We start from the raw sequence: 17,489 nt of genomic DNA, 5'->3' as shown, positions 1-17,489 counted from the left end.
CACTTCATTAGAACTGATTCAAATGTATTCATTTTAATGGCTGAATAATATTCCGTTGTGTATATGTACCACAGCTTTCTTCTCCATTCATCTGCCGATGGACATCTAGATTGCTTCCATGTCCTGGCTATTATAAACCGTGCTGTGATGAACATTGGGGTACAAGTGTCTCTTTCAATTCAGGTTTCCTCGGCATGTATGCCCAGCAGTGGGATTGCTGGGTCGTATGACAGTTCTATTCCCAGTTTTTAAAGGAATCTCCACAATGTTCTCCATAGTGGCTGTACTAGTTTGCATTCCCACCAACAGTATAAGAGGGTCCCCTTTTCTCCACACCCTCTCCAGCATTTCTTGTTTGTACACTTTTGGATAGTAGCCATTCTGACCAGCATGATATGGTACCTCATTGTGATTTTGATTTGCATTTCTCTAATAATGAGTGTTGAGTATCTTTTCATGTATTTGTTAGCCATCTGTATGTCTTCTTGGGGAAACATCTGTTTAGCTCTTGGCCCAGTTTTTGATTTGGTCTTTTATTTTTCTGGAAGTGAGCTGCAGGAGTTGCTTGTATATTTTTGAGATGAATTCCTTGTCAGTTGCTTCATTTGCTATTATTTTCTCCCATTCTGAAGGCTATCTTTTCACCTCGCTTATAGTTTCCTTCGTTGTGCAAAAGCTTTTAAGCTTAATTAGATCCCATTTGTTTATTTTTGCTTTTATTTCCATTACTCTGGGAAGTCGGTCATAGAGGATCCTGCTGTGGTTTATGTCGGGGAGTGTTTTGCCTATATTTTCCTCTAGGAGTTTTATAGTTTCTGGTCTTACATTTAGATCTTTAATCCATTTTGAGTTTATTTTTGTGTATGGTGTTAGAAAGTGTTCTAGTTTCATTCTTTTACAAGTGGTTGACCCGTTTTTTCCAGCAGCACTTGTTAAAGAGATTGTCTTTCTTCTATTGTATATTCTTGCCTCCTTTGTCAAAGATAAAGTGTCCATAGGTGTGTAGATTTATCTATGGGCTTTCTATTTTGTTCCATTGATCTATATTTCTGTTTTTGTGCCGGTACCATACTGTCATGATGACTGTAGCTTTTTAGTATAGCCTGAAGTCAGACATATTAAAAAGCAGAGACATTACTTTGCCAACAAAGGTCCTTCTAGTCAAGGCTATGGTTTTTCCAGAAGTCATTATGGATGTGAGAGTTGGACTGTGAAGAAAGGTGAGCGCCAAAAAATTGATGCTTTTCAACTGTGGTGTTGGAGAAAACTCTTGAGAATTCCTTAGACTGCAAGGAGATCCAACCAGTCCATCCTAAAGGTGATCAGTCCTGGGTGTTCATTGGAAGGACTGATGCTGAAGCTGAAACTCCAATACTTTGGCCACTTCATGCGAAGAGTTGACTCATTGGAAAAGACCCTGATGCTGGGAGGGATTGGGGGCAGGAGGAGAAGAGGACGACAGAGGATGAGATGGCTGGATGACATCACTGACTCGATGGGTATGAGTTTGAGTAAACTCCGGGAGTTGGTGATGGACAGGGATGCCTGGTGTGCTATTCATGGGGTCACAAAGAGTTAGACACAACTGAGCAACTGAACTAAACTGAACTGAACTGAAGTCAGGTAGGTTGATTCCTCCAGTTCCATTCTTCTTTCTCAAGATTGCTTTGACTATTTGAGGCTTTTTGTATTTCCATACAAATTGTGAAATTATTTGTTCTTGTTCTCTGAAAAATATTGTTGGTAGCTTGATAGGGATTGATTGCATTGAATCTATAGATTACTTTGTGTACTATACTCATTTTCACTATATTGATTCTTTCAATCCACAAACATGGTATATTTCTCCATCTATTTGTGTACTCTTTGATATCTTTCATCAGTGTTTTATAGTTTTCTATATATAGGTCTTTTGTTTCTTTAGTTAGATATAGTCCTAATTATTTTTATTCTTTTCGTTGCAATGGTGAATGGAATTGCTTTCTTAATTTCTCTTTCTATTTTCTCATTGTTAGTATATAGGAATTCAAGGAATTTCTGTGTGTTAATTTTATATTCTGCAACTTAACTGTATTCATTGATTAGCTCTAGTAATTTTCTGGTGGAGTCTTTAGTGTTGTCTATGTAGAGGATCATATCTTCTGCAAACAGTGAGAGTTTTACTCCTTTCCCATCTGTATTCCATTTATTTCTTTTTCTCCTCTGATCACTGTGGCTGAAACTTCCAGAACTATGTTGAACAGTAGTGGTGAGAGTGGGCACCCTTGTCTTTTTCCTGACTTAGGGGAAATGCTTTCACTTTTTTACCATTGAGGATAATGTTTGCTGTGGGTTTTTCATACATAGTTTTTATTATTTGAGGTATGTTCCTTCTATGTCTGCTTTCTGGGGGATTTTACCATAAATGGATGTTGAATTTTGTCAAAGGCTTTCTCTGCATCTATTGAGATAATCATATGAGTTTTATCTTTCAATTTGTTAATGTGGTGTATTACATTGGTTGACTTGCAGATATTAAAGAATCCTTGCATCCCTGGGATGAGCCCACTTGGTCATGATATATGATCTTTTTAATACGTTTTTGGATTCAGTTTGGTAGAATATTTAAAGGATTTTTGCACCTATGTTCATCAGTGATATTGGCCTGTAGTTTTCTTTTTTTGTGGCATCTTTGTCTGGTTTTGGTATTAGCGTGATGGTGACCTCATAGAATGAGTTTGGAAGTTTACCTTCCTCTACAATTTTCTGGAAGAGTTTGAGTAGGGTAGATGTTAGCTCTTCTCTGAATTTTTGGTAGAATTCAGCTGTGAAGCCATCTGGCCCTGGGCTTTTGTTTACTGGAAGATATCTGATTACAGTTTTTATTTCCATGCTTGTGATGGGTCTGATAAGATTTTCTATTTCCCCTTGGTTCAGCTTTGGAAAGTTGTACTTTTCTGAGAATTTGTCCATTTCTTCCAAGTTGTCCATTTTATTGGCATATAGTTGCTGATAGTAGTCTCTTATGTTCCTTTGCATTTCTATGTTGTCTGTTGTGATTTCTCCATTTTCATTTCTAATTTTGTTGGTTTGATTCTTCTCCCTTTGTTTCCCGATGAGTCTGGCTAATGGTTTGTCAATTTTATATATCTTCCCAAAGAACCAGCTTTTATCTTTGCTGATTTTTTCTATGGTCTCTTTTGTTTCTTTTGCATTTATTTCTGCCCTAATTTTTAAGATTTCTTTCCTTCTACTAGCGCTGGGGTGCTTCATTTCTTTTTTTTTCTAGTTGCTTTAGGTGTAGAATTAGGTTATTTATTTGACTTTTTTTCTTATTTATTGAGGTAAGCCTGTATTGCTACAAACCGTCCCCTTAGCACTGCTTTTACAGTGTCCCATAGGTTTTGGGGTTGTTGTGTTTTCATTAATTTCTATGCATATTTTGATTTCTTTCTTGATTTCTTCTGTGATTTGTTGGTTATTCAGAAATGTGTTTTTAGCCTCCATATGTTGGAATTTTTAATAGTTTTTCTCCTGTAATTGACATCTAATCTTACTGTATTGTGGTCAGAAAAAAATGATTGGAAGGATTTCCATTTTCTAAAATTTACCAAGGCTAGATTTATGGCCCAGGATGTGATCTATCCTGGAGAAGGTTCCATGTGCACTTGAGAAAAAGTTGAAATTGATTGTTTTAGGGTGAAATGTCCTATAGATACTAATTAGGCCTAGCTGGTCCATTGTATCATTTAAAGTTTGTTTTTCCTTGTTAATATTCTGTTTAGTTGATCTATCCATAGGTGTGAGTGTGGTATTTAAGTCTCCCACTATTATTGTGTTATTGTTAATTTCCCGTTTCATACTTGTTAGCTTTTGCCTTACATAGTGTGGTGCTCCTATGTTGGGTGCACATATATTTATAATTGTTATATCTTCTTATTGGATTGATTATTTGATCATTATGTAGTGTCCTGCTTTGTCTCTTTTCACAGCCTTTATTTTAAAGTCTATTTTATCTGATATGAGTATTGCTATTCCGCCTTTCTTTTGGTCTCCATTTGTGTGAAATATCTTTTTCCAGCCCTTCACTTTCAGTCTGTATGTGTCCCTTGTTTTGAGGTGGGTCTCTTGTAGACAGCCATATATAAGGGTCTTGTTTTTGTATCCATTCAGCCAGTCTTTGTCTTTTGATTGGAGCATTCAACCCATTTACATTTAAGGTAATTATTGATAAGTATGATCTCCTTGTCATTTACTTTGTTGTTTTGGCTTCAAGTTTATACAACCTTTCTGTGTTTCCTGTCTAGAGAAGATCATTTAGCATTTGTTGAAGAGCTGGTTTGATGGTGCTGAATTCTCTCAGCTTTTGTTTGTCTGTGAAGCTTTTGATTTCTCCTTCATATTTGAATGAGATCCTTGCTGGCTACAGTAATCTGGGTTGTAGGTTTTTCTCTTTCATCATTTTAATTATGCCCTGCCATTCCCTTCTGGCCTCAAGAGTTTCTATTGAAAGTTCAGCTGTTATTCTTATGAGAATCCCCTTGTGTTTTATTTGTTGTTTTTCCTTTGCTGTTTTTGAGATTTGTTCTTTGTGTTTGATCTTTGTTAATTTGATCAATATGTGTCTTGAGATGTTTCGCCTTGGGCTTATCCTGTTTGGGACACTCTGGGTTTCTTGGACTTGGGTGACTATTTCCTTTCCCATTTTAGGGAAGTTTTCAACTATTATCTCCTCATGTATTTTTTCATGGTCTTTTTGTCTTGCTCTCCTGGGACTCCTATGATTCGAATGTTGAGGCATTGAACATTGTCCCAGAAGTCTCTGAAGTTGTCCTCACTTCTTTTAATTCTTTTTTTCTTTTTTTCCTCTCTGCTTCATTTATTTCTATCATTCTATCTTCTACCTCACTTATCCTATCTTCTGCCTCCGTTGTTCTACTGTTGGTTCCCTCCAGGGTGTTTTTGATCTCATTTATTGAGTTATTCATTATTGATTGACTCTTTTTTATTTCTTCTAGGTCCTTCTTAAACATTTCTTACATCTTCTCAATCGTTGTCTCCAGGCTTTTTTATCTGTAACTCCATTTCATTTTCAAGATTTTGAATCATTTATTCTATACTCTCCTTTTGCGAGTTTGACTACTTTATTTTCTACATATGAGTGAGTTTATTAAGTATGTGTCTTTCTGTGTCTGACATATTTCACTTAGCATAAAGTACTTCTGGCTCATCTAGTTGATTGGTCTTGTCACATATAGGATTTCAGTCACTATTATTATTGAATAATATTCCAGTGTGTAGGAAGGAAGGGGCATGTATCACATTTTCCTTATTCATTCATCCATCAATGGACCCTCATGTTGCTTCCATATTTTAGTTATTGTGAATAATGATACAATGAACATGGAAGTGCAAATACCTCTTTAAGAGTCAGATTTCATTTCTTTAGGACATATATGCACAGTAGTGTTGCTGGATTATGTAGCAGCTCTATTTTTCATTTTTTGAGGAACTTTCACATTGTTTTCCATAGTGGCAGCACCAATTTATACTTTCACCAACAGTGCACAAGTGTTCCCTTTTCTCCACATCATCATCAATACTTGTTATCCTTGTCTTTTTTTTTTAATAGCCATTATAACAAGTGTTAGGTTATATCTCATCATGGGTTTGATTTGCATTTCCTCAATGATTTATGATATTGTGCACCTTTTCATGTATCTATTGGACATTTGTGTGTTTTGTTTCGAGAAACGTCAATTTAAATCATTTGCCCATTTTAAAAGTCAGGTTTCTGTTTTTGTTTTTGCTATTGAGTTGTGTGAGTTACCTGTATATTTTGTATATTAATCCTTATAAGATACATAGTTTGGAAATATTTTCTCCTTTTCTGTAGGTTGCCATTTTATTGTTTTGGTTGCTTCCTTTGAGCTTCTTAGGTGGCTGTAGTGGTAAAGTATCCACCTGCCAATGTGGAAGATGCAAATGATTAGATTAGATCCCTGGCTCGGGAAAATCCCCTGGAGTAGGAAATGGAAATGATAGAAAATGGAAAATTCCATGGGCAGAGGAACCTGGCAGGGCTACTGTCCATGGGTTACAAGGAAACAGACATGACTGAGTGACTGAGCACACATACATTTTACTTTGCAGAAGCTTTCTAGTTTGATACAATTCCACTTTTCTAGTTTTGCTTATTGCCTGTGCTTCTTGCTGTCATAATAAAAAAGCCATTGCCAAGACCAATGTCAAAAAATCTTTTCCTATGTTTTCTTTCATCTACTCGTTTTACAGCTTCAGGTTTAATACATAAGTCTAATCCACTTTTAGTTGACTTCTATATGTGGTATGAAGCAGAGTCCAATTTCATTATTCTGCATGGGATAGCTAGTTTTCCCAAAATAATTTACTAAAGAGTCTATCCTGTGTTCTTGACACCCTTGTTGAAGATCAGTTGACCATAAGTGTGAGGATTTATCTCAGGGCCCTCAGTTCTGTTACATTGTGTGTTGTCATGCCCTCCTCCAGGGGATCTTCCAGACCCAGGGATCTAACCTGCATCTCATCTCGTATGTCTCCTGCATTGTCAGGCAGGTTCTTTACCACTAGTGTGCCACCTGGTACACTATTAAGGATATTGGCCTTTAGTTCTATTTTCTTGCAGTGTCTTTGTCTGGTTTTGTGTCAGGATGATTCTGGCCTAATAAAATGAATTTGAGAATGTTCTTTCTTCTTCTGTGTTTTGGAAGAGTTTAAGAAGGATTGATATGCGATGAACATTGGGGTGCACGTGTGTCTTTCAGATCTGGTTTCCTCAGTGTGTATGCCCAGAAGTGGTATTGCTGGGTCATATGGCAGTTCTATTTCCAGTTTTTTAAGAAATCTCCACACTGTTCTCCATAGCGGCTGTACTTATTTGAAAGAACTCACCCACAAAACCATCTGATCCAGGGATTTTATTTATTTATTTATTTGAGAAGTTTTTGATTGCTACTTCAATCACCTTATTTGTACTCATCTGCTCAGGTTTCTATTTTCTCTTGATGAAATATTGGTAGGTTGTATGTGTCTAGGAATTTACTCATTTAATATTTTTTAAAAATGTGTGTGTGAGTGAGCGAGTGAGTTACAAACACAAAAATATATGGAAGGATATGTACTAAACTCTTAATAATCATATTGCTTGGACTATGATTAGAAAAGTTGGGGGCAACTTTTGTTTTAAACTTCTCTATCATTTAGTTTATCACAAAATTATACCCCCATGCTGTTAAAATATATTTTAAAACCACAGCCTGAAATGAATGCATAAAGGTTCAACAGGCAGATTACTGATCTTCATTCAATGAGGAGCAAGTTAAGTCTTGTACAGATAACCTGGGCAGGCTGATGCATCAGAAACCTAAGCCACCAACTTCCTCTCCCTCAGGAGCACTTCATCTTGCAGGTGGGCCAGTCTCCTTCAGAGTCACTTGACTGACAGGATCTAGCAAGTCCCTGCTTGCCCATGGCCATGAGGAAGATTTTCTTGCTGCTAATGAGCACTGTAGGTGCAGCCTGGAAAGCTGGCCCACTTCTGTAGGGCAGTTCTGCTTCTAATAAGGAAAAATAATTTTGCATACTCTTTAGTGGAAATGTCCTCAAACGAAGCCAGAGCCAGAAGGGCACTGAACTTATTAAAGCCATGATTGTTACCAGAAAATAATTGCAAATATGTATGGATATTTTTGTATATGTGTGAGCATGTGCATGTATTTTATGACACATGCCATATCCCTCAAATCTTAATTATAGAATTATCTTTCCAATTGCTTTACAATTTACTTTACAGTTTACCCTTATGTAGGGTGGCTATGGGGTGCCTCACATCTTTTAATGTTACATTGTTGTTCTCATTATTGCATTATTGCTTTTTCCTCCTGCCAGGTGCAGCTCATCCACTATAACCACGAGCTATATACCAATGTCACAGAAGCTGCAAAGAGCCCAAATGGATTGGTGGTAGTTTCTATATTTATAAAAGTAAGTGTGTTGCATTCCTTCATTCTTCTTTTCTTACCATTTCCACCCCAATCACAATATCAATTTATAGTCCCATTGAATCTTAGAAAAATAGCAAAATAACCCAAGCTGCATAGATATTACCAAAGGTAAATATCTATGTCCAACATTTATGTACATGAGATTTATGAAAAATAAAGACCCTTTCTGTGAGTTGCAAAAACAATGAGTTCAGAGCACTGGGGCCTGAGGATCCAGATAGTTTCTGTCCTGGAGAGAAAAACAAGGCTGGATCCAGGGGCAGGTTTTAGGTCCACTCATGCAGAGGAATCAGAAGGAATCAATGGAAGGGGGGATGGTTTCTCACTTATACCCCACAGGATTAAAAGGCTGTCAATCAGATGACCCTTGGAAAAAGGGATAAAAAGAAAATGTGAGATGTCCCTTCCCCTCCAACCACTGCACTAAACAGTTCCCTCCAGCTTTCAGGAATTGCTTTGAGTATCATCTTTCCCTCCCAGTTTACCTCTCTCATGTAAACATCCCTGTGAATAATTAAGAAAATTCACCAATGCTGGCTTTATGACATTCTAGGGTGGCTCCACATCTCCTTGTAGTCATCATCAACAGCATACTTCCAACAAATAAAAGTTTAAGTTGTTAAAAAATTACACAACATTTTGACCATTGTTAGGTGAAACAGGTTTGCAAATTAAAAAAAATAAAATAAAATAAAGAAGAAGAAGCACCTGTCACCAGACACTAGGAAAGGTCACCAACAGGACTGACCCTTTCACTGTAGACAGTGGATTCTGGGAAATGCTGCCACTATAGCTGGATCTCTTGAACCGCTGGCCACTGGTTTCCCTGTGTACCTCCTCACTGGCTGGACAATATCTCTTGCAGCCACTGATCCCCCATGCACCTGTCTTTGCCAGGGCTCCTGTGACCCAGCAGCCAGATCACCTCCATGCCCTGTCCTCACCAGGTCAGACCTGAGTGCTTTGGGGAAGCCTCAGGAGCAGACCTCTGTGGGAGGCCCACATGCAGAGGTGGGGCTAAAGCCTTAGCTAACACTCAAGAATTGAGTGAATAAGGAAGAGGAATGAAAATCTTCTCATGTTATTGCATAAGCCACAAGTTAAATCCCCATGATCATCTTGATAAACTCTGCATCTGTGGAATATATGAATGGACAATGGGTGTTCCCACAACTGAGACCAGTCGATGGGGTCAAGTACATATGATGGTTGGGCCAGCTCAGAGTCTGAACTGCCCACATGTTGTCCACAAGAAGTCCAGAAACCCACCTAGAGAATACCAGGGAAAGCAGAGTTTGGCTGGGGATCATAGTGGGGGTAAAAACACTGACAGATGAGACACCAAGAAAATATACTTATTGCTATTTTTATATGTTCTGTTCTGTCGCTGCTTTCATTATTTTTAATGCAGTTTTTATTTTTCTATTTTTACTTTGCCTTTCCATTGTTATGTGTTCTTTCCTTGCTTTGCTTTTAACATTTATTTTACTTCATTTTTAGTTTGTATTCTACTTTGGTTTTCTTTCTTGTTTTTCTTGGTTTTGTTTTTAATTGCTCTGATTTGGTTTTTAGGTTCTTTTATTTGTCTGGTTGCTCTCTGGGTTTTTATTTTGATTGTTTTTTGTTTCTTTGTGTGTGTGTGTGTGTGTGTTTTAATTTTTATTTTTCTTTGTTTCATTTTTCTTTTACCATCTGTCTTGGGTTTTATTTGTTTCTTCATTTGTTTTCCTTTTTAAAAAACTATTGTTCTTTGTTTTTGTCTTTGCTATTTGTCTTGGGTTTTGTTTATCTGTTTATTTTCTTTCCTGACCCTTTTTTCATTGCACTGTGTGGCTTGCAGGATCATGGTTCCCTAACCAGGGGTTAGGCCTGAGCCTCTGAAGTGGGAGTGCCAAGGCCAGGACATTGGACCACTGGGGAATTCCTTCTTGTTGTTGTTCAGTCACTAAATCATGTCTAGCTCTTTGCAACCCCATGGACTGCAACACCCTAGGCTCCTCTGTCTTTCATTATCTTGCAGAGTTTTCTCAAATTCATGTCCATTGAGCCAATGATGTTATCAAGCATATTCTTTACCACTGCACCACCTGGGAAATCTCAGAGAATTCTGAGACCCAAGGAATACTGATTGGCAAAATCTCATCAGAAAGTCTCCACCTTGACTCCAAGGTGCTTAATACATCATGCTAAAAAACAAGCATAACTGGAACACAAACCCATCTATTAACAGACCGGCTGTCTAAAGTGCTAACCACACAGATATACCAAAACACACCACATGATGTGGGCCTGCCCATCAGAGGGATGAGACTCAGCTCTACCCACCAGAGCACAGGCACCGGTCCTTCCCAAATGGAAACCTACACAAGCCATTGGGCCAACCTTATCCACTGGGGGCAGATACCATAAGCAAGAGGAGCAATGGCTCTACAACCTGCAGAAAGGAGACTTCAAAGACAGTAGGTTAGACACAATAAGAAGAATAATAAATATGGTGAAACTGGTAAAAACACAAGATCAAATAAGTGAAGAGGAAATAGGCAACCTATCTGAAAAATAATTCAGAGTAGTGATAGTAAAGATGACCCAATTCTCAGAAATAAACTTGTAGGCATGGACAGAAGATAGATAAAGTGTTTAACAAAGACTTAGATGAACTGAAAAATAAACAGTAATGAACAACCCAATAGCTGGAAATAAAAACACTCTAGAATGAATCAATAGCAGAATAACTGAGGCAGAAGAAAGGATAAGTGACAAAGAAGATAGAAAGGTGGAAATAACTTCTGCAAAGCAGAATAAAGAAAAAAGAATGAAAAGAAATGAAGACAGTCTCAGAGACCTCTGTGACAATGCTAAATACACAATAGGAGTCTCAGAAGAAAAAGAGATGGAGAAAATTTCCTAGAAAATATTTCAAAAGATTTATAGTTGAAAACTTCCCTAACGTGGGAAAAGAAATAGTCACCCAAATCTGGTAGGCAAAGAGAATCTCATACAGGATACAACCCAAGAAGAAACACACCAAGATATATATTAATCAAACTAACAAAAATTAAAAGAAAAATAATAAAAGCATTAAGGGAAAAACAAGAAATAATATATCAGGGAATCCTAAGATATCAGCTGATGTTTCAGCAGAAACTCTGCAGCCCAGAAGGGAGTGGCAGGATATATTTAAAGTAATGAAAGGGGGAAACCTACAACAAAAATTATTCTATCTAGCAAGGGTCTCATTCATATTCAAAAGGGAAATCAAAAGCTTCACAGATAAGTGAAAGCTAAGAGAATTCAGTACGAACAAACTAGCTTTATAAAAATTGCTGAAAAATCTTTGCTAGATGCTAAACACAATAAAAGAAAAAAAATAACTTAAAAAAACAAAACAGCAACAACAACAACAAAAACCCAACACAGTTAAGTAAATGGTAAGAGAAACATACATATTGATAATTACCTTAAATATAAATGGATTAAATGTGTCAGCAAAAAGACAAAGATGGCTGAATGGATTCTAAAAAGACTATATGTACTGTCCACAAGAAGTCCTCTTTAGACCTAGGGACACATACAGACAGAAAATTAGGAGAAGAAAAAATATATTCCATGCAAATGTAAATAAAAAGAGAGCAGGAATACAAGAACTCATATCAGAAAAAAAAAAAAAAAAGACTTTAACAACTGTTACAAGAGATAAGGAAGGGCACTACATAATGATCACGAGATCAACCCATGTAGAAGATATAACAATTGTAAATATTTATGCACCTAATATAGGAGCACCCAAATACATAAAGCAAGTGCTAACAGCCATAAAAAAAGGGAAATCCATAGTAACACAATGATAGTGAGGTACTTAAACATACTAAGTACACCAATGGGCTAATCATCCAGACAAAAAAGTTAATAAGAAAACAAAGGCGTTAAATGACAGGTTAAAACAGAGACTTAATTGATATTTTTATGACATTACATCTAAAAGCAGCAGAATACACTTTTTTTCTCAAGGGCACGCAAAACATTCTCCAGGATAGGTCATATATAAAGTAACAAATCAAATGTTGCTAAATTTAAGAAAATTGAAATTGCATCAAGTGTGTTTTCCAACTGCTGCTGCTGCTGCTGCTGCTAAGTCACTTCAGTCATGTCCCACGCTGTGCGACCCCATAGATGGCAGCCCACCAGGCTCCGCTGTCCCTGGGATTCTCCAGGCAAGAACACTGGAGTGGGTTGCCATTTCCTTCTCCAATGCATGAAAGTGAAAAGTGACAGTGAAGTCGCTCAGTCGTGTCCGATTCTTAGCGAACCCATGGACTGCAGCCCACCAGGCTCCTCTGTCCATGGGATTTTCCAGGCAAGAGTACTGGAGTGGGGTGCCACTGCCTTCTCCATCTTTTCCAACTACAGCACTATAAAATTAGGATTCAATTGCAGGGGAAAAAAAAAAAAAACATACACACACACACAGTAAAAACCACAAACACATGGAGACTAAATAGTATGCTACTAAGTAGCCAAAAGACTATTGAAGAAATCAAAGAGAAATTTAAAAATACTTAGAAACAAATGACAATGAAAACACAACAACCTGAAACCTATATGATGCAGCAAAAGCAAAAGCAATTCTAAGAGGGAAGTGAAAAGAAATGCAGTCCTACCTCAAGATTCAAGAATAATCTCAAATAAACGACCTAACCTTCCAACTAAAGCAACTAGAGAAAGAAGAAAAAGTTAGTAGGAGAAAAAATGTTATGAAGGTCAGAGCAGAAGTAAATGAAATAGAAATGAAGGAAACAATAGCAAAGATCAATGAAACTAAAAGTTCATTGTTTGAGAAGATTTTTTAAAAAACTGATCAACCTCAGCCAGATTCCCCAAGGGGGAAAAAAAGGAAAGGGACTCAAATCAATAAAACTATAAATGAAAAAAGGAGAGATTATTAAATAAAATTAGGTCAATTAAATTAATACAACTGACACTGAAGAAATATAAAGGATCATAAGGGACTACTACAAGCAACTATATGCCAATAAAATGGGAGATCTAGAAGAAATTAACAAATTCTGTAAAAGTTGCAACCTTACAATATTGAACCAGAAAGAAACAGAAAATATTAACAGACCAATCACAAATAATAAAAATGAAACTCTGATTCAAAATCTTTCAATAGACAAAAGCCCAGAACCAGATGGCTTTTCAGATGAATCCTATCAAGCATTTAGAGATGAGTTAATGCCTATTGTTCTCAAACACTTCCAAAAATATTGCAGAGAGAGGGACACTCCCACACTCAATCTACAAGGCCACTATCACCCTGATACCAAAACCAGACAGATATCCCAAAAAACAGCCCAATAATACCAATGAATATAGATGTGCCATTCCTCAACAAAATACTAGCAATCTGAATCCAACAATACATTAAGAGGATTATACATCATGATCAAACAGGGTTTATCCAAGGGATGTAAGGATTCATCAGTATATGCAAATCAATAATGTGCTAAAACATGTTAACAAACTGAAAAATAAAAACCATGTGTCATGTGATCATCTCAATAGATGCAGAAAAAACTTTTGGCAAAATTCAACACCCATTTAGAATAAAAAAAAAAAGTTTTCAGAAAATGGACAAAGAGGAAACATATCTCAACATAATAAAGGCTATATAATGAAAAAACTCTTGCAAACAAACTCCTCAATTGTGAAAATTTAAAAGCATTCCTCTAAGATCAGAAATCAGACAAGGGATTGTCCTCTCTCACCATTCAACATAGTCTTGGAAGTATACTAGTCACAGCAATCAGAAAAGAAAAAGAAATAGAAGGAATCCAAACAAAACAAAACAAAAACAAAGTAAAACTGTCATTGTTTTCAGATGGCATGATACTATTCATAGAAAATCCTAAAGATGCCACCAGAAAACTACTAGAGCTAATCAATGAATTTAGTAAAGCCATAAAAGACAGAATTAATACACAGAAATCTGAAACCCTATATGCCAACAATGTACCATCAGAAAGAGAAATCAAGAAAATAATTTCATTTACCATTGCAACAAAAATAATAAAATATCTAGGAATAAACCTCCCTAAGGGGGCAAAAGATCTATGTGCAGAAAACTATAAGATAGTGATTTAAAAAAAAAAATCTAAGATGACAAAAACAGATGGAAAGATATGTCATGTTCTTGGACTCAAATAATCAATATTGTGAAAATGACTATATTACCCAAAGCAATCTACAGATTCAATGCAATCCCCATCAAATCACTGATGGCATTTTTCACAAAACTTAGAACAGAAAATTATACAATTTGTATGGAAACACAAAAGATCCTGAAAAGCCAAATCAATCTTGAGAAAGAAAGACAGAACTGGACAATGAGGCTCCCTGATTTCAGATTATAGACAAAGGTACAGTCATTAAGACAATAAGGTACTGGCACAAAAAAACAGAAATGCAGATCAGTAGAAGAGGGTAAGAAAACCAGAGATAAACTCACACACCTATGAACCCTGTCACACACCTTATCTTTGGCAAACGAGACAAGAATACACAATAGAGAAAAGATAGCCTCTTAAGAAATGGTGCTGGGAGAACTGGACAGTTACATGTAAAACAATAAAATCAGAACACTCTACCACCATGTACAAAAATAAACTCAAAATGATTTAAAGACCTAAAGGTAAGGTAGGATCATATAAATTCTTGGAGGAAAACATAGGCAGAATACTCTATGACATAAATTACAGGAGGATCTTTTTTGAGCCACCTTCTAGAGTAATAAAAATAAAACAAAAATTAACAAATGGAACCTGATGAAACTTAAAAGCTTTTGCATAGCAAAGGAAACCATAAATGAGATGAAAATACAACTTTCAGAATTGGAGAAAATATTTTCAAATGGAACAACTGACAAAAGATTAATCTCTAAAATATAATTTATACATTCAATATAAAAAAAACCTCAATCAAAAATTGAGCTGAAGACCTAAACATATATTTATCCAAAAAATACATATAGATGGCCAACAAAGCCATGAAAAGAGGCTTAGCATCACTAATTCCTAGATAAATGTAAATCAAAACTACAATATGTATTACCTCACACCAGCCAGCCTATAATTTTAAAAATCTACAAAAAAACACATTGTAAAACAATTATCCTCCAATTAAAATTAAATTTTAAAAAATTATGCAAACAATAAATGCTGGAGAGAATGTGGAGAAAAGTAAACCCTTCTGTACTGTTGGTGCAAATGTAAATTGATACAGCCACCATGGAAAACCATATGGAGGTTCCTTAAAAAACTAAAAATATTCTTTATCTTTCTGGTGCACTTCACTCTGTATAATGGGCTCCAGTTTCATCCATCTCATTAGAACTAATTCAAATGAATTCTTTTTAATGGCTGAGTAATATTCCATGGAGTATATGTACTGCAGCTGATGTACAGAACAGACTTTTGGACTCTGTGGGAGAAGGCGAGGGTGGGATGTTTCGAAAGAACAGCATCGAAACATGTATATTATCTATAGTGAAACAGATCACCAGCCCAGGTTGAATGCATGAGACAAGAGCTCGGGCCTGGTGCACTGCGAAGACCCAGAGGGATTGGGTAGAGACGGAGGTGGGAGGGGGGATCGGGATGGGGAATACATGTAAATCCATGGCTGATTCATGTCAATGTATGACAAAACCCGCTACAATATTGTAAAGTAATTAGCCTCCAACTAATAAAAATAAATGAAAAAAAAAAAAAAAAAAAAAAACTAAACATAAAACTACCATATGACCTAGCAACACTACTACTGGTCTTATACTCAGACAAATCCATAATTCAAAAGGACACATGCACCCCAATGTTCATCATAACACTATTTAGAATAGCCATGACATAAAATCAATCTAAATATCCATCAGCAGAGGAATCGATAAAGAGTATGTGAGATATATAGATATATATAATCTCTGTGTGTGTGTGTGTGTGTGGGTGTGTATAATTTGTATATATATACAATGGGATATTACATAGCCATAAAAATGAAGAATACTGGATCATTTGTAGATACCATCATACCTAGATAGTGGACATAGATAATGGATCTGGAGATTACCATCTAGATAATGGACCTATAGACTATCATACAGAGTAAAGTAAGTCAGAAAGAGAGAAACCAAATATCAGGTATTAACACATATATGTGATATCTAGAAAAATGGTATGCTACTGCTGCTAAGTCACTTCAGTCGTGTCCGACTCTCTGCGACCCCATCCCTGGGATTCTCCAGGCAACAACACTGTAGTGGGTTGCCATTTCCTTCTCCAATGCATAAAAAATGAAAAGTGAAAGTGAAGTCACTCAGTCATGTCTGACTCTTTGCGACCCCATGGACTGCAGCCTACCAGGCTCTTCCGTCCATGGGATTTTCCAGGCGAGAGTACTGGAGTGGGGTGTCATTGCCTTCTCTGAGAAAAATGGTATACATGATCTTTATTTGCAAAACAGAAATAGAGACACAGATATAGCATACAAATACATGGACACAAAGGTGAGAAGGAGGGGTTGGATGATTTGAGAAATTGGAATCGACATATACACACTATTGTTACTATATAGAAAATAGATAACTAATGAAGACCTGCTGTATAGCTCAGGGAATACTACTTAGTGAGTGCTCTGTTGTGACCTAAATGGGAAGGAAATCCAAAAAAGAGGGGATATATGCATATGTATAGCTGCTTCACTTTTTTATGCAGTAGAAACTAACACAATATTGTAAAACAGATATACTCCAATAAAAATTAATTTTAAAAATGTCCTCCTACTCTGGGCCTGGGGCTATTCTTTGATTAGATTTCATTTCTGCTCCTTGAGATAATTAACTTGTTCACAATCCTCTGAATCCCTCGGCTCTACCTCTAGGGTTTTCACCTCTTTGGGTAAGAAATATCTGTTATTCTCATTCTGATTTCTATCCATAGAATGTTAGAAGTTCAGAAATCTTACGTCTTTTTGAACGACTGCAATTCTTTTTGTCCAAGGAGGTATTTTTATTGGCATAATGAACTTTAAAACTTCATAACTTTTCTTTGAATCTGATGTATATCTACTCTATATAAGTCCTAAAATTCACTACTTCTGAAGTAGTGAATTGCATCCTTTTTTTCCCCCCCAGGACACGGCTTTCTGTACTCTGGTTGCAGCACTCTCCTATAGGGGGAAAAAACAAAAAACAATGTCCTTAGGATTATTAGCAGCCTATTTGTCTTGCTGAGAACTCTTATATTTAGCTTAGAGCTTTTAGAGGTATGACAAAGGGTCTGCTCTCCAAGTTCCTGTAAATTAAAATTTTGCCAAATGTTCTCTGTCATAACTTGGTTAACCATTTTTTTTTAAGTCTCTACTAACAGTTACCTCACTGTTTTTCAACCTCCATCTGTAGCCTGAATTCAATGACAA

At 36.4% G+C, this 17,489-nt stretch overlaps 1 protein-coding gene across 3 annotated transcripts in view; it reads left to right on the top strand.

Annotated features, from left to right (window-relative positions):
- The window catches only part of CA10 (carbonic anhydrase 10), an 821,067-nt gene that overhangs the window by 785,477 nt on the left and 18,101 nt on the right, over positions 1 to 17,489 (top strand). For 2 of the 3 annotated variants that reach the window (XM_043902702.1, XM_043902704.1), the window contains exon 5: positions 7,906 to 8,001. The exons of the other annotated variant lie outside the window; for it this stretch is intronic. In XM_043902702.1, coding sequence (XP_043758637.1) covers positions 7,906 to 8,001 — 96 coding nt within the window. The remainder of the gene's footprint in view (positions 1 to 7,905; positions 8,002 to 17,489) is intronic. 3 annotated transcript variants of the gene reach the window in all.

This window comes from Cervus elaphus, chromosome 5 (assembly GCF_910594005.1).
Source record: "Cervus elaphus chromosome 5, mCerEla1.1, whole genome shotgun sequence".
In the NCBI taxonomy this organism is placed as follows: Eukaryota; Metazoa; Chordata; class Mammalia; order Artiodactyla; family Cervidae; genus Cervus; species Cervus elaphus.
The sequence above is the reverse complement of the archived record's forward strand: the minus strand, read 5'-3'. Positions and strand labels throughout refer to the sequence as shown.